A 20,586-nucleotide genomic window follows, 5' to 3' on the forward strand; every position below is an offset into this window, starting at 1 on the left:
TCTGGGTAATGGGTGATCTCCAAGGTTCCTTTCAGTTCTGTAGTACATCAGCTCAAGATGAACAAACATGAAACCATTACAATTATGACCACATTTCTATAGCACTTTGTGAAAAAATTTCCCTACAGCAACCATAAGAGGAGGTAGTATTGATTTTATAGATCCTGCTTCACTGATGTTAAAACTGAGGCTCAGAGAAGTTAATTAATTAACTTCATAGAATAATTGGAAGGGAGCTCAGATGCCATCTAGTCCAACCTGTCCCTGAATAAGAATTCCTTCTACCATATACACAAGTAGTTGTCTAGTTTTTGGTTGGGGAGAATCTACTACCTCTCAAGGCAGCCTTTTCTTGATTTAGATAATTCTATTTGTCTGTAAGTTTTTCCTGGTCATGTACCCCAAACCTAAATTTATTTCTTTGTAATTTCAAGACATTACTCCTAGTTCTGTCTTCTGGGACCAAACAGAATAAGTCACTTCCCATTTCCATGTGACAACTTTTCAAATACTTGAAGACAGCTATAAAGAGCCAAATCTTCTCTTATCTGGGCTAAACATATCCAGGGCTTTCAATTGATCTTCATGTAATGTGAACTTTAAGTTTTTCATATCAAGGAATAGAAATTTGAGTTAAAATAAGGAGATTCGATTTTGGCCAAAACAGCAAAGAAAAGAAAGAAAAAAAGTAGCTTCAGAGGTGACTGCGAGGAGGGCATTTGCCCAAGGTCATGTAACTAATAAATGTTTAAGTCATGTTTTGAAGTTGAGGTTCAAAAACCATAGAATCATAGAGCTGGATCCAACCTAACCCAACCCCTACCTGAAAAAAGGATACTTCTACAAACTCCTGAACAAGTAGTTGGTCATTTAGTCTTTGCTTAAAGGCCTCTAATGAAGAGACCCGCATTGCATTCTGAAATGGCCCATTCCATTTGGGGATAGCTTTAATGATAGAAAGGTTTTCGTTCCATTGAGCCCATTGACACCTCCATCATTCTCACTTCTAGTTCTGTCCTCTGGGCATACACAAACTCTAATCTCTCTTCCACAACAAGAGCTCTTCAAATTCTTGAAGTTAGTATATTCCCCACCCCCACCCCCCAGTTTGGTAAAAGAGAAACAATTACTATTTAGTAATTACATGGTCACTAAGACATTTTACAAATGTACTGCTATCTAGACATATACCTTTCCGATCTTGTACCTGTGAAATTTAACTTTCTAACTTAAATGATTTTGAGATTTTGCATTTATCCCTATTTGATTTCATCTTACTAGATACAGACCACTATTTTAGACTTTTGAGATTTTCTTGAACCCTGATTCTGTCATCTAACATATTAATTATCCCTTTTAGCTTTGTACTAGCTCCAATTTGATAAGTATGCTATGTTCTTATTCAAGTGTATGGTTTATGCTGTCCACATAAGGTACATATATCCACATGTAATGTCTAATAGGTAACCATGGATAAATATCTCTGGAATCTTGCTTGCCCCTCTCCAAAGGAGACTGCTTCCTGACTGGAAAGAAGCATGAGAAGGGACCATAAGGTTCCTATTCTGTTCTCTTACTAAAGGGGCTGGTATACTAGCCCCTTCTCAGTTCACTGCTGTTCTAAATAAAATAGCTTATGGTTAAATGCTTGTCAGAAACTTGTTTGTTTCCAGGAGAGAAAATGAATTTGTCTCTAAAGGAGAGACAGAAATGAGTCAGGTTCTGATTTTCTCAGAGATTCTGGGTGAGAGCACAAACCCAGGATGCTATTAATTATTAAATAAGTCTTTAAGACTGAACCAGAGTCAATGTTAAAATATAGCTCCAGGTCTAGATGATAGGGAACAAATCTAAGAGTATGAGATAGAAACAAAATGTTCTGAGAGATCTGAGAAAAAACATATCCAGCCAAGCGGTAGTAGGAAAAGATGTCTCTGTGGTGACAGAGTATTTGAGTTGGGCCTTAAAAGTTGAATAGGTTTTCAACAGGAAGGGTTAGGGGCACAGAGGGTAATTCAAAGCATATGGAACCATGTGATCAAAGGCAAAGAGGCAGAAACCTGTAGGATGCATTCACAAATTCAGTGTCATCTCCTCACTCTCACCCATTCCACATTATCAGATCAGTTGGCAAATCTTATTCTGTGTCTACGTTTTTTTTCACATCAGTCTCCTTTGTATTTTGTACTTCGTATTCCTTCTCTCCACTCACACAGCCACTATCCTAGGTCAAAACCTTTATCACTTGGCTACAGCACTAGGCCTGGAGTCAGGAAGACTTATCTTTATGAGTTCAAATCTGGCCTCAGACACTTATTAGTTATGTGTCCCTGGGCAAGTCACTTAACCCTGTTTGCCTCAGTTTCCTTATCTGTAAAATGAGCTGGAGAAGGAAATGCCAAATCACTTCAGTATCTTTGCCAAGAAAACCCCAAATAGGGTCACAAAGAGCCAAACGTGACTCAAAATGTCTGAACAATTGGATTATTGAGTTAGCCTCTTTGGTCTCCTTGCCTTAAGCTTTTCCCCACTTCAATCCATCTTCCACAGAGTCATCAAAGTTATTTTCCTAAAACGCTAGTGTGTTGATATCACTCACTCCATCCTTGCTGAACAAATTCCAGTGGCTTCCTATGGCTTGTAGGATCAAACGGAAACTCCTGGGTTTGATATTTAAACCTCTTCACAACCTGGTCCCTTCCTATTTTTCTAGTCTTCTCACATTTTACTTCCCTCCTTGAGAGATCCAGTCATCCTGGCCAACTCACTGTTCCATGCAGAGGATACTCTGATCTCTGTGCTTTTTCATGGGCTATCTCCCATGTCTGTTTTACAGCCCCTGGAATTCCTGGTTTCAAGACTCAGCTCAAGCACGACTTTCTACATGAAACATTTCCTGTTCCTCTCAGTTGCTAGTGCACCCCCTCCCAAAACTACTTTGTATATAATCTGTAGGTTGACTCCTCCATTTAAATGGAAGCTCTTTGAAGACAGGGACTTCTCTTTTATCTTTGGATCCACAAAACTTGGCACAGTGCTCGGCACATGGTAGCTACATAATAAATGCTTGTTGATTGAATGTAAGTCAGCAGTGTGCAGTGGTAGCCAAGAAAAGCTAATGCAATCTTGGGCTGCAGTAAGAGACGTAGCTTCCAGGAATATGGGAAATAATAATATCACTGCACTCTGCCCTTATCAGACTTTATCTGGAGCATTGAGTTCAGCTTTGAGTGTTGCAGTTTACAGGAGATATTGATAAACTTGAGAGTGTACAAAGGAGAGCAACCAGGATGATGAAAGGTCTTAAGTCAATGTCATGTGAGGATTACTTGAAGAGACTGGGTACATTTAACCCAGAGAAGATTCAAGGCAGAATATGAGAACTGTCTTTAAGTATACGAAGAGCTGTCATATGAAGGAGGAATTGGACTTAGTCTCTGGCCCCAAAGGGCAGAACTAGAAACAATAGGCAGAAGTTACAAAAAAGAAAGTTTAGGTTTGACTTCAGGAAAAACTTTCTAAGAATTAAGCTGTCTAAAAATGCTGAGTGTCTCAGGCTGTCCCAAGAAGGGGTGGATGTCACCCGCTTTATAGGTTTTTAAGAAAAGTTCTTTCCCCAGACTAGATGACCACCGATGACCAAAATTCTGTGATTCTGTGGCGTCAACCAGAGATGTAGAATAGTAAGGGCCCAGTTGAGGTTGGATAACGTGACTTTGGAACAAACTGTCTGCATGATTTTATGACTTCTATCAGCAATTTAGGAGCACAAGTATGACCCAGGATTGAAGATGTTTCACATTCCATCTGACCACTCACACCCACCAGATCCTTGCCATCCACCTTGCTGCTTCATTACCACAACTCTCTCCCTGATCAATTTCTACCTCTTACTCTAGAAACAATAATCAAATGAAGACTATTGTGGCTTTGTGAAAGAGAGTGACAAAAGACTGAAGGGTCCCATGGCTCTATCACTGGTTACTTCCCAAAGCAAAACACCCCTTCCTAGTCACCACTCTCTGAAATGCATTGTCTTTCCCAACTGGAATGTAAGCTTCCTGCAGTCTGGGACTGCCTCGTTTTTGTATTGGTATCCAGGTGCTTAATAAATACTTTTCATTGATGTGCTTTTCAAGAAGATTAGGGATGCAGGATTGGAAAACAATTTGTTGTTGTTGTTTTTGTCCTTGTTTTTGTTATTAACTCTAAGGTCAAGACAATTGTGAAGGAAAGAAAGTAAGGCCAGAAAAGGACAATTACTGAGAGATTAAGAAAGGACTGGAGAACCAGAGTTTGTAGTGAAGGTAAAGATTAGTTCTACTTTCTTGTTCAGCTGGCCAAGATGCCAAAAGGAAAGAAGGCCAAGGGGAAGAAGGTGGCTCCAGCCCCTGCTGTGGTAAAGAAGCAGGAGGCCAAGAAAGAGGTCAGTCCTTTGTTTGAGAAGCAACCCAAGAACTTTGGCATTGGTCAGGATATCCAGCCCAAAAGAGACCTTACTCGATTTGTCAAATGGCCTCGGTACATCAGACTGCAGCGTCAAAGGTCTATCCTTTATAAGCGTTTGAAAGTCCCACTGGCAATTAACCAATTTACCCAAGCTTTGGATCATCAGACAGCTACTCAGCTGCTTAAACTGGCTCACAAGTATAGACCAGAGACAAAGCAAGACAAGAAGCAAAGGCTGCTGGCTTCAGCTGAACAAAAAGGCTGCAGGCAAAGGAGACGTCCCCACTGAGAGACCACCAGTCCTCAGAGCAGGTGTTAACACTGTTACTACCCTGGTAGAAAACAAAAAAGCACAGTTGGTAGTGATTGCACATGACGTGGACCCCATTGAGCTAGTGGTCTTCCTACCTGCCTTGTGCTGGAAAATGGGGGTTCCTTACTGTATTATCAAAGGCAAAGTGAGACTGGGTCACTTAGTTCACAGAAAGACCCGCACAACCATTGCCTTCACACAGGTTAACCCTGAAGATAAGGGAGCTCTGGTTAAGCTGGTAGAAGCCATCAAAACCAATTACAATGACAGATATGATGAGATCTGTCATCACTGGGGTGGCAACATTCTGGGTCCAAAATCAGTGGCTCATATTGCCAAGCTGGAAAAGGCAAAAGCTAAGAAACTCGCAACCAAATTGGGTTAAATGTATATTTGACTTTTTCCCTACATAAAAATAAAAATTTAAACAAAATGAAAAAAAAAAAGATTAGTTCTATCAAGTTACAGAGGATTAGAAGCAAAACAGGGGGATTTCAGAATTTATTTCAGAGATGTAACAGTTCTGGGTGATGATGAGGTCCAAAGTGTGACCTATGCAATACTAGCAAAGGATCCCCTATAATCTCTTTCTGACAAGTTATCTGCCCCTGTGTCTGGGTGGAGAGCTCCAAAAGCTACTGCCTCTGAAGCCTAGGCTAGTGCTCCTTCTGTATTCTTGTCTTTCCTAAAATCTTAAACCTGGGGTACTCTGAAGCCCATAGATTGGACAAGGGCAGCTATGTGGTACAGTGGATAGAGCACCAGTGCAGGAATCAGGAAGACCTGAATTCAGATCTCACCTCAGACACTTGACACTCACTAGCTGTGTGACCGTGAGCAAGTCACCTAACTCCAACTGTCTCATCCTGGGTCATCTCCAGTCATCCTGATGAATATCTGGTCACTGGATTCAGATGGCTCTGGAGGAGAAGTGAGGCCAGTGACTTGCACAGCCCTCCTTCACTCAAAACAAAGTCAAGTGCAAGTCATGTCATCATTTCTCTGATGGCATGGTCTTCTTCGGCAACAAAGGACAACGAACACACAGATTGGAGAACAATAAGTCCCTACCCAAGCTCCACTTAATGACTGTTTTCTGGACCCTCCTGGGTCAGTGATTATCAATAGTAACTCTTTCTCTTTTCCTTCCAGCTTCATTTAGTTATTTTATTCTTTTTCTCATTAAAGGAGCTATTCTCTATCTACTTCTAAAAGAGGTCTATTCACTGAATGGGTTACCTCACTCTCACTCTGAGTACCTGAAAAGGTCTTAGCCTAAAAAGGCCAAGATCTCCTCTTGCATCCAGGGCCATCTCCAGTCATCCTGATGAATATCTGGTCACTGGATCCAGATGACTCAGGAGGAGAAAGTGAGGCTGGTGACTTTGCACAGCCTTCTCTCACTCAAAACAAAGTTACGTGCAAGTCATGTCATCATTTTTCTAATGTCATGGTCTTCTTTGAAAACGAAGGATGAACTCAACCTGTGGTACTGTAGACCTCTCCTAAGCTGCAGCTCTAAAGTAGTTGGGCTGGGAAAATGTCTCCTTCTAACCTTTTTGTTGGCTCTGCTGCTCCACAATTTGGCTTGAGGTATTATTTTAAAGTTGTTTGGAGGGAAATGTTAGGAGAGTTTAGCTGGGTCTCGGCCTGTACCCTGCAATCTTGGCTCTGCCTCCTTTCCACTGAAGTTAATGATTCTAATTCACAGGCCCAGGGTACAGAAGGAGCACCAGCCTTGGCGTCAGAGGCAGTAGCTTTTGGAGCTCTCCACCCAGAGATGGGGGCAGATAACTTGTTAGAAAGAGATTACAGAGGATTCTTTGTGGCACTGCACTGGTCGCACTTTAGGTCTCATCATCACCCAGTTAAGGATTAAGAGGTGGAAGTGAATAAGGTGGAGGTATACATGGGCACTAATAAGAAAGATGGAACATTTCGTAAAGAAGGCCACATGTAGCTTTGTAGGCCCTTTGAATCCAAACTTCACCGAACAAATCCCCTTAATGAAAGGTTTTGTTTTGTAAAACTTAGACTCAGTCAAAAGGCCACACCCAAGGATCTAGAGTTAGCTGGTTGGTTATATGGTATGAGGGTTATGGTGGGATATATATGGGCCAGACATGGCCATCCCCACCCACCCGCTCACTCACCCCCTTCAAAGCAGTGCTGACTGCTTGGTTAGTCGAAGCAAGAGTCTGAGACTTTAGTCACATGACATCACACTTTATTTTTACTTTTTTCTATGATAGGTTAGTTGGTTTATGTAATGAATTAATCACACAACACACACAATGTTTAGTATGCATAGAATGGTATTTGTTAACCAGGAATTATAGGAAAGTCAATATGTCAATATGTTGATGACTACATATCCATCCTTTAAAATTTAGTAATGTCATAAACAGGAGTACTAGATGTATGTAGATGTCACTCTTAATCTACCAGTTAGCCCTAATTTCCCTCTCCAATAGAATGACGCAAAGGTACTTATTTTATTATTTTCATCAGCATTTTGATCAAAGGTATTTGTGTATTGGGGTGTTAGTCTGAGAAATATTTGTCCTGGAGGATTATTTTCACACATGAAAAGAGCAGTTGTTTTCATGTTAGGTCCTTTATCATGTCCTTCTTTATCAAATATAGCACCCATGTGGGTATACTGGTCCCGTGCTATCAATTGCAGTGAAGTTACTGTATGTATTTATCTGTGGATTTCCTACCACATTTCCTGCTTTTAAAGTAGGGTTATTGCCACTTGGTCCAGTTGATGCTGTGCCACCAACTCTACTTTGCCACCAAGAATTTCTAGTGTCTGATGCTTGTCCTTGCATCCATCAACCATTTTTCACTGATTTTTCTGATGCATTTACTGAGTCACCTAGGTCTTTTGTGCCATGTACATAGTCATAGATTGTTATGTAAGTACCAGCTTCTGAGAACAGTGTGTCTGGTCTACCTGCTCTTATTCTTCAGATTTTTTTTGGCTTCTACTACTTCTGCTTGTGAGTCTTCATTAAAGTTAGGTGTTATTCTTAGTGCCTTGCCTAGTTTTCTGTTATATTGAATGTTTCTTCTTAGACTGACTGCATCTGCTTTGAATTTCTACTGTACTGAATACCAACTATCTTCTGTTCTTACCATTTCTATTGGTATGCTGTTTTCAAATGTGAGAAACATGTTTCCATAATGAGGAATCTCCATTTTTCCTGTAAAGCCTGTTGTGGCAGTTGCGTTATAAAAGTCATTAAATCTGTTAAAGAAGTAGCCAAATTGTTCTAACTGGTTCGTTTGCCAAGGTTTGTAACCTAATGTGCTCAGTAATGTTCCCTCACAAGACAAAGTAAATATGTTATTGGAATCCTCTGCAATTAGCATGGTTGCTGTGAGGTCATTGGTGTACTGAGTTTGTGGTGGAGTTGTTGTTATTTCTATGACTGTCTTTATGCTAGTGTTGAATATTTCTTGTTTTAGGTCAATTAATTCTATGGTTTTGCATATCCAAGCCATGTGTGCAAAGTCTGCTGGACTCATCCATACTCCCCATGCATTTGTATCTAACAGGAACCACCATGCTAGTATTTGTGCATGTTGGTAGTCAATCCAACCATCATAGGCAGTTTGTCCTGCAACTGTTTTAGGTTTTGAGATCTGTAGTATGTATTCTTGATTTTCTGCCTCTTTTAGGATGATATGTCTAGATGCACTGCATGTTATTTGTAACCCATTCCCCTTCAAATTTCCATTCAGTTGTGTTATTATAATTTCCTGTGGACCTCCCAACCCATCCCCCCATCTCCTCCCATGGTTCTTTTGCCTGGTTCTTCTGTTAACATGGATGAGTCCACTTCTGATGAGTCTTGTGAGTCACTCATATTTTCTTTTGCTGACCAACTAAATACTCTTCTTTTTTTGGCTAAGTTTATGAAAACATGTTTTGGAATTGGTCTTTTTTTACTTACAGTTAGTTGGTTTTTTGCTTTTTGTTTGGTGGTGCCAGTTCTGGTGCTATTGCCTTCTTCAATTTAAATGCCTTGTTTGCAATCTAGCCTCCCCAGTCTTTTGTGTGTTCTGTCTGCTAGATAAATTTAGCATCAGCTTTGCTGAAGTAGAAGGAAGGGTTATTGCCCAATTGTTGCATAAGATGATAGTGCTCATCATGTTCCTTGGTAGCTTGAACACTTGGATTGGTTGGTTGTTCCTGGTCAAGAGTATTCCAGGTTCAACGTATTTGTACCCTGGCAGGGTATATCCTGTAAGTCAGAGTTACATATTAGTTGATGGTTGATGCTCTTGGCAAGTAGCATGATATGAGTTCTTTGACTTACCTTGTCTTGGTCAGTTGATGTTTGGCATTTACATATTGTCCTGTTCCATTTCTGATGTAAGCCACTAGTAATCAAGGTCCCAGATGAAAGGTTGTCTCCCCTGAGAAGGTAATTTCTCCTTGTTCTTGACCTTGATCACTTGATATATTGGTTGATGAGCTGGCATCTGATTTTTCAGTATGTTGTGCAGTGGAATTAGAGGCTGATTTGACTCTTTTCTGCCAATGCCTGTTCAAGAATTCCCAGCCGATGAGCCTAGTTTCTGTGGAGTCTTCTGCTTTGTTGTCTGTTTTTATATCTTCTTCTGACTCCTCTCAGTTTCTGTTCACATAGGCACATCATTCCAGTGATCTATGTATGACCTTATAGTTGGATAGAAGCCCTCATCTTTAAGAGTTTTGAATATATTTGCAATTTCCTTTGAATCAATTATACAAAACCTACCATCCAGAGTTTTGGTTAGCTTTCTGTCAACACATATGTGTTTTATTGGCTCTGAGTGCTCAGGTCTAATTTCACATTCAATTCTGACACAAGTAATATCTTCATTTGATGTCATTATGACTGGATCTAGTTCAATTGATTTACTACCTTTTCCTTTCTGATCTAGTCTTATGCTCTGTCCTGCCATTATGGCTTTAAATTGGTTTACTTCTTGTCCCAGGTTACCAACTTCTTCTATCCAAATTATGTTTTTGTTGTAGTAGTCACTGAAAGGAAAGTTAACATTGGATGGATTGTAGCATCCAACACTATCAACTAGCTCAGTATTTTTTGTGCAATGAGACTCTTTCCTGTGCTTGCTGGACCTTGAAGTAGAATGGTATTTCTTTTGCCTCGCTGCTTATTTAATGCACGTATTATAGCACGTGTGACTTCCTTGGGGTTCTAATTAGTCTGAATATCTTGAATAGTTTTGTGTTTTCTAAGTCTCTGATTGTCTTTCCCTTTTCTATGATTAGGTCATATGCTGTCATGTATTTATTCATTCTTAGTAGTACCATTTCCATAACTGTCAATAATTATTTCACCTCCTGGATTTGCTATTTGTTCTGTGTAACTCTCTGGCTCATCTATCATTTATCGCTCTACGCTTATAACTCTCCTGTCATATAGACTACATATGGCTGATGTCATTGTCTGTTCTTTTTTAGTTTTTTCTATTTTAATTTTTTTGAGCTATGGTTCTGTAACTTCTGACTTGACTGGTTGACTTTCTTTTTCTAATTCTTTTAACATCATATTTCCTGACTTTCATTATTGTTTCAAGATGAGTATTTTATTTTTGATCCTCATGGTCAGACCCATATTTTGGCAATATCAATTTAGCAGTTGTATGGAGAAAGGAATGATGTGGAGGGGAAAGATCCGAAGCAAGGATGTCAATTAAGGAGCTTATTATATTAGTGGAGACTAGAAGTGATGAAGACCTGAACCAGGATAGGGGAGAAAAGGGACGTTATCTTTTATCCCTAACTGCATGATACAGCTGAGTTTTCTTGGCAAAGGTCCTGGAGTGATTTACCATTTCCTTCTTTAGCTTATTTTACAGATGAAGAAACTGAGGAAACAAGGTTAAGTGACTTGCCCAGGGTCACACAGCTAGTAAGTGCCCATGAGGCCAGATTTAAACGAAGGAAGATGATGAATCTTCCTGATTCCAAGACCAATGCTCTTTCCAAATTCAAATCCTAAATCCAACCCAACTGTAATCTTACCCCTCCCCCCAAAAGATCATTGGATTTGAAGCTGGGGGGCCTGCGTGCAGCCCCTGACAGGTCACTTGGGCTCTCTGGACCTTAGTTTACCCTTCCACATAGTGGGGGGCTGAAATGCTGGGAAACGACCTTCTCCGCCTCCTAAAAGTCTCTCCCGACCCTCCTTCATCTTTGGTCCCGCGGTCCTCAGGTTACTCCCAGACATTCTCATCGCTCCACACCCCGATCGTGGCGACGACCTCCAAGGGAGCCTCTCAGCAGACAGACGCGGGTCTGGAGCCCGGGGCGGGCTGACCGCCGCAGGAATAACTGAGGCCCGACTCCCCGCCCCCCGCACGCCTCCCCGCTCCTGCTCGCCGCCCCTCGGCCCGCAGGAACCCTGCCCTCGCTCTGGCCGGGGCCAAGCTCGCCTCCAGATGCCCGCCGTCTGGTCCCCCGGGGCGTGGGGACAGCAGGTGGCACAGTGACCACCGGCCCCACGCTGCCCCCTTTCCTTCCCTCGGCTCTGCCGGCCTCCTTCTCCCGCCTCGTCCCTTCCTCCGCCCAACACCCCGAATTTCCCCTCCTCCACTTTACGCAAAAACCCCAAACCCAGAGGCAGCCATCCCACCCCTGAGCCCGCGACCCCCACGAGAGGCCGAGGGAAGGAGCCGGGCGAGTCCAAGCTGAGTGGGCACGAGGTGGCGGCGCGTGTCTGGGTCTGCGCTGGAGCTGCCCAGGTTCGCGCCCGCGAGGGCTCCATCGCCCCGGGCCAGGCGGGCGCAGCACACGCACGGCCCCGCATCGGCGCCCGGCCCAGCTCCCGCCGCGCGCCCTCCCGGGCCTCTCCGGGCCGCCCCGCTCGACCCTCCCCGCGCCCCCCCGCCCCGCGGCAGTGGTAGCGCCCGAACGCCCCGCGTCACCCATTGTTTACAAATCGAACTGAACCGGCTGAGCTCCAGTTCCCGGAGCGGCGGCGGCGGCGGCGGCGGCTGCAGCGCTCGGGGCCCCGCACGCGGCCGGCTCGGGGCGAGAGCGCGGCGCCTGGTCTTCGGGAGCCGTCCCCGGGGCCGGGCCGGGAGCGGGGAGCGAGGAGCGGCCCCAGCGGCGGCGGCGGAGCTGCGGAGCCCGGGCTGCGGAGCGAGGCCATGCCGTGCCGGAGGGAGGAGGAGGACGAGGACGACGAGGCGGCGGCGGCCGGAGAGGAGGAGGAGGAGGAGGACGCCGCGGGGGAGGGGGAGGAGGAGGAGAGCTTCCTGGTGCTGCGGCAGTCGGTGACCGTCGGGGGCTCGGGGGACGTGGACCGGCTGGTGGCCCAGATCGGAGAGGCGCTGCAGCTGGACGCGGCGCACGGGAGCCGGGCCGCCCCCCGGGGGCCGCCGGTCCTGCAGCTGCTGCTGCCTCCGGGGCCGGCCCCGGCGCCCCCGCAGCCTCCGGGGCCGCCGCAGTGCGCGGGCAGCGGGGCCCGCGCCGCCCTGTGCTGGGCGAGCGAGGGGGGCGCCGCGTCGCAGCCCCCGGCGCGGGCGCCGCCGGGCCCCTGCGTGGCGGGGGGGGCCCCGGGCCGGAGCGGCGCCTGTGGCCCGCACGTCTGCAAGCGGGGCTTCCCGCAGCCGCTGCCGGGCCCGTGCCGACGCGCCTGGCTTCGGGGCGCCGCCGCCTCCCGGCGCCTGCAGCAGCAGCAGCCCCAGCACCGGTCCCGAGGGCCGCCGGGCCTCCGTGCGGGAGACGACGACCCCCACCAGCTTCTGCAGCAGCTTGTCCTCTCGGGGAACCTCATCAAGGAGGCCGTGCGGCGACTGCATTCCCGGCGCCCTAGGCAGCACCCTGGGGCTAGGGCCCCCTTGCCCCCAGCGCCCGGCCCCGCTCCACCGTGGCCCCTGGCTGTTCGGGAGGCTGAGGCAGAAGGGACTCTAGCTCACTGTAGTCCTCGGCGACCAGCCTGCTCCAACCCCGAGGGCCTCCGGAGCCAGCTGGTGCCCAGACGTGCAGATGGCATCTTGGTCCCCAGCAGCTAGTGAGCCCAGCGCGTTCAAGGGCAAGAAGAAGGCAGGGGAAGAACCCGAAAGCCTAAGGCCTGGAGACTTGACATGAATGAACTTGGAGTGGGGAACGGGGGTTCGAAGGCAAAGGGGAAAGATGGGGGAACTTTTTTCGAGGTTCTGGAGTGGGGAAGGGTGATGTAGAGGCTGTGGACTTGGGTGGTTTGTGGGGGGTTGGGCCGAGAATTAGAACCCCTGATCTAATTAGGATGAATAGATCCTGTGTATTGACAGACTGCACTACTGACCTAAGAGCGTCAGTAGAAGATCCTCTTTTTCACTTGTCATGAGTGGTGCTGACTTGCACTGAGCCATCCACAGCACCTTAGCCTGGTTGCCATGTGACCAACAGCACACCTTTTTCAGGATTCCTTAACTGGCCACCTCTACGGGTGCCTTTGGAACAGAGTTGTTGTTTTTTCCTCTGTGCAATATTAACTGGCCTTTTAATAGGAGTTGCACCTTCCATCTTGGCCTCCTTCGCACATGTTCTATCCTACTGAGCTAACCATGAACTCAGAACAGAGAATTATTCCAGTTACCTGCTTTGACTTGACCCAGTTTGTTTTCACTACTGGTAGTTTTCTTTGACTCATGTTTTTTGCGGGGGGAGGGGAGAGGGTGGAGTGGGAATGGAGAGAAGGATTTGAGAGCAGGGAGAAGAAATGCAGTGACTTCACCTGACTGAAAACTTGATAGCATTTTCCAGACTAGATTTAGTTCTGAGTTGTGGGTTCCTACTGCTAGAACACAATCAACTTCATTAAATGTGAGAAGAAGGAACTTGAGTAAAGCTTGGGTGGGGTGGCTTAAAGTGATTACCTGCCAACCTCCTACTTCTACCCTTACATTGCAACAGCCTGATGTTTCTAAGGCTTAACTGAGGAATACTCCCACCAGGTCATGGTAGGGAATGAGAAGGGGAAGGATTTGTTCCTGGGGAAGGAAGAATTCTTGGCTCCACAGTCTGCCTGTCTAGAGGGGCTTTCGAAAATTGGTCCTTGCAGGATTCTGGTTTTCCACACATGGTGCTGTGTCTTTCTGGGCAAGGGAGTAACTGTATATTCAGCACCTTCTCCAAGGGAGTCCTGTGTTTTGAAACTGTTAAGAGTCTCCTGGGGACATACACTTTGTTCTACTGGTTGGGAGGGAAAACTGTGTGCATGTGTGTGTAAACATGTGCACATGTCCACAGGCTTGTGTGTTGACCCTTCTTGGGCCTTTTTTGACCAGGGAGGAAGATGCCTTAGTACCTGTCATAATACTGCAGGTCACTAAGGTTTCCTTTCTTTCCAGGATGTTCTTCCTTTCTTGTTTATACTTTAGCAGGTTCTGAGTAGGGGTCCCGGCATCAAGGGAAAGAGGCCCATTTAAATGTGTTTGTCTCTGAGGCTTTTTGTGGTATCTCCTGCAACATCTCTGAATGAAAGGGGATTTGTTTTCTCCTCTCTCCATCTCATCCCTCACTTTTTTGAGTGAATTCAGTATTCTGAAAATGTTGCCCTCTATGTAGAAGATCGGCAAACATTTTCCTTTACAGTGGCTCCAATCTTTGTTGTTATTTGAAATTTCAATGGCTTGGTCATCATCCAGATGTGGCTGTTGATGTATGTGGATGTGTGCCTGTACATATCCTCACACACATACACTTCGCAGCGGAGTGTCTGAAATTGTGGTGGTCCTGATTTACAGGATTCTAACTTTACTGAAGTATCTATGTTAAATAAAGTTGGTTTTTTTATTTTCTGTCTTCCTTTGTGCCAAAGGCAGCCTAACCAGCAGATTTCCATGGGGATGAAAACACGTCAGCATGGATTATGTGTGACAGCCTGTGTTCCTCAGCATTCTGTAAAAGGATGGGATAAATGCATCCTGTAACTACTTTTAGGGCTAGCTCAATATTAAGATCAAATCCTAGGAACTCCCTACCCCCATTTATTAAAACAACACACAGTAATAAGAGACTGAAATATCATTCAAATCCGCTTCAACCATGCACTTTAAGTACACTGGTAATAGACATCTGACACTTTTGGAGACAGGTTTTGTTCCCCCACCCAAGAGGCAGAGGTGGTGAGGGTTTTCCTCCCCCCCTCCCCCCACCTTTCTGGTTATTAACATCCTCCAATATGTCTTTTCATTCTAACCATTAACCTGGGACAGATATGGTTAATGTGTGGGTGCCAGGCTCAGATTGAGTAAGCCATTTTGAAATACGTTAAAGGACACATTAATCTCATTTCTCATATTCTTGGCCCCAAACACCAAAGCACAGGTACTCTGTCAAGCTTATGTTCTGAAGCACTCTGTGCCATTTTAAAAGTAGGCACCTTCAGAGGCATCTGCTGGGGAATTGAAGTTTTGGCCACCTAGTGTGGGCAGCCAGGAAACATAGTCCTAACACCACCAAATTTAAATTACAGTATTTTGATCTGTTCCTAAGAAGGTAAACAAGATAACAAGGTCTTGATTTCTCAGCTCTGTAGTTTAATATTCCCCACACCCTTGTATGAATGTACAACTGGGTCTAGCTAGGAGTGCCCCACCCTAACCACAGCTACCCATATGTTCTGCAAGGAGAAGTGTGTGAGAGACATTGTTCCCATTCCCTCAGTCCCTACCAGTCATCATGGTGAGAATTATCACAAAAGAAATAGGCTCTGGTGGAATACTGAAGAAATGGATCAAATATTTCTGCCAAGTTCTTGCTACTAACTAGCTTTGCTCACATGATAAAATTCCCATAGTTCTTCCCACCCCAACACACTATCCTGATCATTCTTGGAACACCCTTCAGATTGAAATGTACAGTGAACAAAACTGATTTCAGTGTTTTGAATGTTGACTGACCTTGGCAAAAATACAGAAGGTCTATCACCTCCCTAGATTAGCTACACTAATATATGACTCTCAAATTGTCCCATTTATTTCCAGACTAGCTGACATTTGTTCTGTCCACTAGACAGTAAGGGCCATCTAGGTGACGAGGGTACAAAGATGGATGTTAGTCTGCATTCGAAGAGTGGAAGAACAGCATAGAAGCAGGTGAAACTGTGGAGAATGTGTTGTGTGATGGCGTTTTAAAGAAGAAATTCAGGAAAAGAGCTTTTAAGGGAGAGAAGTCATTTTATGATAAAGGCTTAACTTCTAAAACAAAATACCTGAATTGGGCACTGAAAGGAAAGAAATACATCCCGATGTATACTTCAATACATCGCGATGAGTCTGTAAGAATGATACAGGATGATATGGAAGCATGAAGCTGAGCAATCAAGCTGTAACGAAAGCACAGAAAGGGGAATAAATACGGAATAAAGCTGAATCATTGGTGGAGAGCCTACAGTGGAAAGAGCTCAGGGCTTAGAATCCCAAGACTACTAGATGCTATTTATCAGCCTTGTGATTTGAGGCAAGCTACTCCATTAACAGCCTTAGTGAAGTCTTTTGACATTTTTAAAAATAAAATCAAGTTTATGTTAAGCCCAATGAGAAGGTATGGAAGATTTGCAAGGAGTGACACTACTAGGGCAATAGGAAGATCATGAAGGTGACAATGCAAAGGACAGATGGAATAGATTCAGTTCAACAACTGACCGAGTGCCAAGCAATAAACTGGATGATGGGGCTACAAAGGCAAAATAGAATAGTCCCAGCTGTCCCAAAGCTCAGCTATTAGGAAGGCCAAAGTGGGGTTTTGTTTTAATTAAGGCAGACCTGTGATGTCGTTGTAGGGAGCCAATGGTGAGGAAACTCTCTTCCAAGGCAGATTGGCATGCACCTGCTCAGAAATTTAAGCATTTCCTATATTTGCATGAGGGTACTGAAAGGTTAGGTTCATAGACTCATAGGTTTAGAGCTGGAAAGAATGTTGGAGGCCTTTTAAAAGTCTAACCCTTCCTTAATAGACATGGTAACTGAGGCCCCAAGTGCTTAAGTGATTTGTTCATGTTCATCAGAGGCAGGATTTGAAACCTGGAAACTCAATTCCAGGTCCAGCACTCTATCCACTATGTAGAGTAAACACAAGGGAAATATAAAGCAATTGAGGATGGGCTAGTAGTTGAGGTGTTTAGGATAGGCCTCATGTAGAAGGTGGCTTTGAGCTGAACTTTGAAAAGAGCTGTCAATGTTAAGAGACAGAGGTGAAGAGGCAGAGCATTCCAGGCATGGGGTGGGGTGGGGCAACCTGCACAAAGGCCCTGCAATGGGGTGGGGGCAGATGGGAGTGGAATGTCACATATGAGGAACAGCAAGTGGACTGTTTGTCTATCAATATCAATTTCATAGAAGAACAAGCGATATTTATCTTGGAGAAGATGAGACAGTTTGAAGGGCTGTGGGATAGAAAAAGCAATAGACTTCTTGGTCCCTAGTAGCAATGGACAGATGTTAAAAACAGATACATTTAGGTTTAATGTAAGGAAGAAATTCTTAAGAATTATCTAAAAGTGGGGATGGGCTTCCTAGGGATGGGTTATGGTCCCCCTTACCGGATGTCTTTCACCAAAGGCTGGATGACCAGCTGTCGACTATGTTGTAGAAAGGATCCTTGTTTGTATATAATTTGGGCTTTGAGCTTCCTTCCAATGCTGAAATTGTGAACATAGACCCTCACAGTAGCGGGGAGCCCCAAGAAGAAGTTCAGACAATAAGAGAGAAGAAGAAAGATCCCCATGAAAATTTCATCCCGGGAGAAGTTTGTAGAAGAGCCTCCATCATGCTTGGACATCAGGAAACATGTAGCAGAGAATTCTTAGAAACAATAGTTACAAGGCCACCCTTGACATAATTTTGCTTTAACCAGTTCAGGTTTGCAGTTAGAATAACACCTGGCATTTATAAAAGTTTGCAAAGTGCTTTACACGCATGATTTCATTTGATCCTAACAACAAATCTGTGGAATAGGTATTTCAGGTATCCACTGATGAAGGACGAAAATGTGATTGAGAGATATTAGGTGACTTGCCCCTGACCACATAGCTAGTAAGTGTCAGAGGAGATCTTACCTGACTACCTCCATCCCTCTTTTCGCCTTGCTGGGCTGTCCTTGTAGTGATTTTGACAATGTAGTATAACCAACCCATAATACTCTTGCATTTCAAATGCTGCTGCACCAGTAACATGAAATCCTAGGGAGAACCTTTTCCCGCTCTGATTGGGTAAGAGCAACAAGTCTGGACAGTCAGAAAATCTTAGGCTTTTAGAATATAGAGCTGGAAAGGATCCTCTAGTTTACAGATATCAAACTCATAGGGCCAGTATGTACGGCCAGAACCAGATTAAAATGTAACTGGAAAATATTTAACCAAATAAATAAAAATGCAACAGGATATAGGTGATGTTAATAGCTGATTTTCTAAACCAATATGCAGGCCCACAGGAATCATGTGGTTTGGTGGCCTGGTTTCTATTTCACTTTGACATCACTGATCTAATTTAACCCCATCATTTCACAGATGAAGATCCCTCTCCATATGCATACTAGTAACGACATACTAAAAGTAATGGGAATAGTAAGTAAAAGAGCAGGAATGGTACTTCAAACAAAGTACAGAATATATACAAAGTCATTTTGGAGGTGAGGACATTAAGAAAGGGAGCTGGATGGGGTAAAGAATCAGGAATGTCTTTTGGGGGAGATGGTATTTGAATTGTCTTAAAATGAAGTAGGGATTCCAAGAGGTAAAAGTGAGAACAGAGAGGACTTTTAAAAAATATATTTTTTTATTTGTATCTTTTTTTTATATCACCTATATTTTCCCTTGTATCCCTCCTCTCCCCCTTCCAGAGGGTCATCCCTTGTAACAAAGAATTTAACAGAAGAAGAAGGAGAAGGAAAAGGAGGAGGAGAAGAAGGAGAAGGAGAAGAAGGAAGAGAAGGAGGAGGAGGAGGAGGAGAAAGAAGAAGGAGAAAGAGAAGAAGGAGGAAGAGAAGGAGGAGGAGAAAAAGAAGGAGGAGGAGGAGAAGGAAGAGGAGGAGGAGAAGGAGGAGGAGGAGAAGTAGAAGGAGAAGAAGGAGGAGAAGAAGAAGAAGGAGAAAGAGAAGGAGGAAGATGAGGAGGAGGAGGAGAGGAAGGAGGAGGAGAAAGAGGAGGAAGAGAAGGAGGAGGAGGAGGAGAAGATGAAGAAGAAGGAGGAGGAGGAGGAAGAGAAGTAGGAGGAGAAGGAGAAGAAGGAAAAGAAGGAGGAGGAAGAGAAGAAGGAGGAGAAGGAGAAGAAGGAGGAGAAGAAGGAGGAGGAAGAGAAGAAGGAGAAGAAGGAGGAGGAAGAGGAGGAGGAGGAGGAGGAGAAGGAGGAGAAAGAGAAGAAGGAGGAGGAGAAGGAGGAGGAGGAGAAGAAGAAGGAGAAGAAGGAGGAGGAGGAGAAGAGGGAGAAAGAGGAGGAAGAGAAGAAGGAGGAGTAGAAGAGGAAGAAGGAGGAGAAGGAGGAGAATGAGGAGAAGGAGGAGAAAGAGAAGAAGGAGAAGGAGGAGGAGGAAGAGAAGAAGAAGGAGGGGGAGGAGGAGAAGGAGGAGAAGGGGAAGAAGGAGGAGAAGGAGAAAAAGGAGGAAGAGAAAGAGAAGGAGGAGGAGAAGATGAAAGAGAAGAAGGAGGAGGAGAAGGAGAACAAGGAGGAGAAGAAGGAGGAGGAGGAGGAGAAGAAGAGGGAGAAAGAGGAGGAAGAGGAGGAGGAGAAGGAGGAGGAGAAGATGAAGAAGAAGGAGGAGAAGAAGAAGAAAGAGGAGGAGGAGAAGAAGAGGAAGAAGGAGGAGGAGAAGAAGGAGGAGAAGAAGAAAAAGGAGGAGGAGGAGGAGGAGGAGGAGAAGAAGGAGAAAAAGGAGGAGGAGGAAAAGAAGAAAGAGGAGGAGAAGAAGAGAAAAACTCTGCAAAACCAATTGAGAAAAAGAAAAAGAAACTCTGGCAGTACTCCATGTTCATGGATCCTTCACCTCTTTAAAGGAGTGGTGGAAGGTGTCTTGATATCTCTTCTTTATAATTTTGTTAACATTCATTTTTTGTTTGTTTTGTGGTCATTCTTTCCACTTTCCGCTTAGATTGTCTTAGTCATATATATTGGGGGTTTTTTTACTTTGCTTATTCATTCTGCATCAGTTAATGTCAATCTTTCCATGCTTCTTGTTTTTGATCACATTAGTTATTTCTTACAGCACAGTAATATTCTATTGCATTCATGTATCACAGTATGTTTAGCCATTCCCCAATTGATGGACATGTACTTTGTTCCCAATTCTTTGCTACCACAAAAAGTACTGCTATAAGTACTTTGATGTAGATGGATAGGAATTTTTTTTTTTGTCAATCTTCTCCTTAGGGATGGAGAATATTTCAGATTTAGGGAATGGCCTTTGAAAGGTGTAGAAATTGGAGATGGAATGTGACAGAGAATAGAAAGTACATCGGTTTGGTTGGGATAGAAAGTGCAGAAGAGAGAGTAATGGGTAACCAAACCTAGGATGGAGCAAGTGACCTCGTAAGTCCCCTTCCAGCTCTTCACTTATGATTCCCATTTTATAGATGGAGAAACTGAAACTCTACAGAATTATGGCTTGTCCAAAGTCATACAGAGCTGGTTTTCAAATCCATTTCCATTGACTCCAACACGAATGCTTCTTCATGGCCCCTGACATCAAGGAGCTGGAATCCTACTGGATTCTCTACCTACAAACACCTACCCTTCCAAAATTAATTTCTAAAATAGTGAAAAAGATTTTTATCTTTAAGACAGAGACCATTAAGAGTTCTTTGAAGATTTTAGAAAGC

At 44.4% G+C, this 20,586-nt stretch overlaps 1 protein-coding gene and 1 pseudogene across 1 annotated transcript; both read left to right on the forward strand.

Annotated features, from left to right (window-relative positions):
* The first annotated feature begins 4,345 nt into the window (after positions 1–4,345).
* LOC140524598 (large ribosomal subunit protein eL8 pseudogene) lies at positions 4,346–5,202 on the forward strand (annotated as a pseudogene).
* Positions 5,203–11,791: 6,589 nt separating this feature from the next.
* On the forward strand, positions 11,792–14,567 carry FRAT1 (FRAT regulator of WNT signaling pathway 1). Its single transcript, XM_072626584.1, has one exon. The coding sequence runs from the start codon at positions 11,936–11,938 to the stop codon at positions 12,800–12,802; it is 867 nt and encodes a 288-aa protein (XP_072482685.1). The 5' UTR covers positions 11,792–11,935; the 3' UTR covers positions 12,803–14,567.
* The last annotated feature ends 6,019 nt before the right edge of the window (positions 14,568–20,586 follow it).

This window comes from Notamacropus eugenii, chromosome 1 (genome assembly GCF_028372415.1).
Source record: "Notamacropus eugenii isolate mMacEug1 chromosome 1, mMacEug1.pri_v2, whole genome shotgun sequence".
NCBI lineage: Eukaryota > Metazoa > Chordata > Mammalia > Diprotodontia > Macropodidae > Notamacropus > Notamacropus eugenii.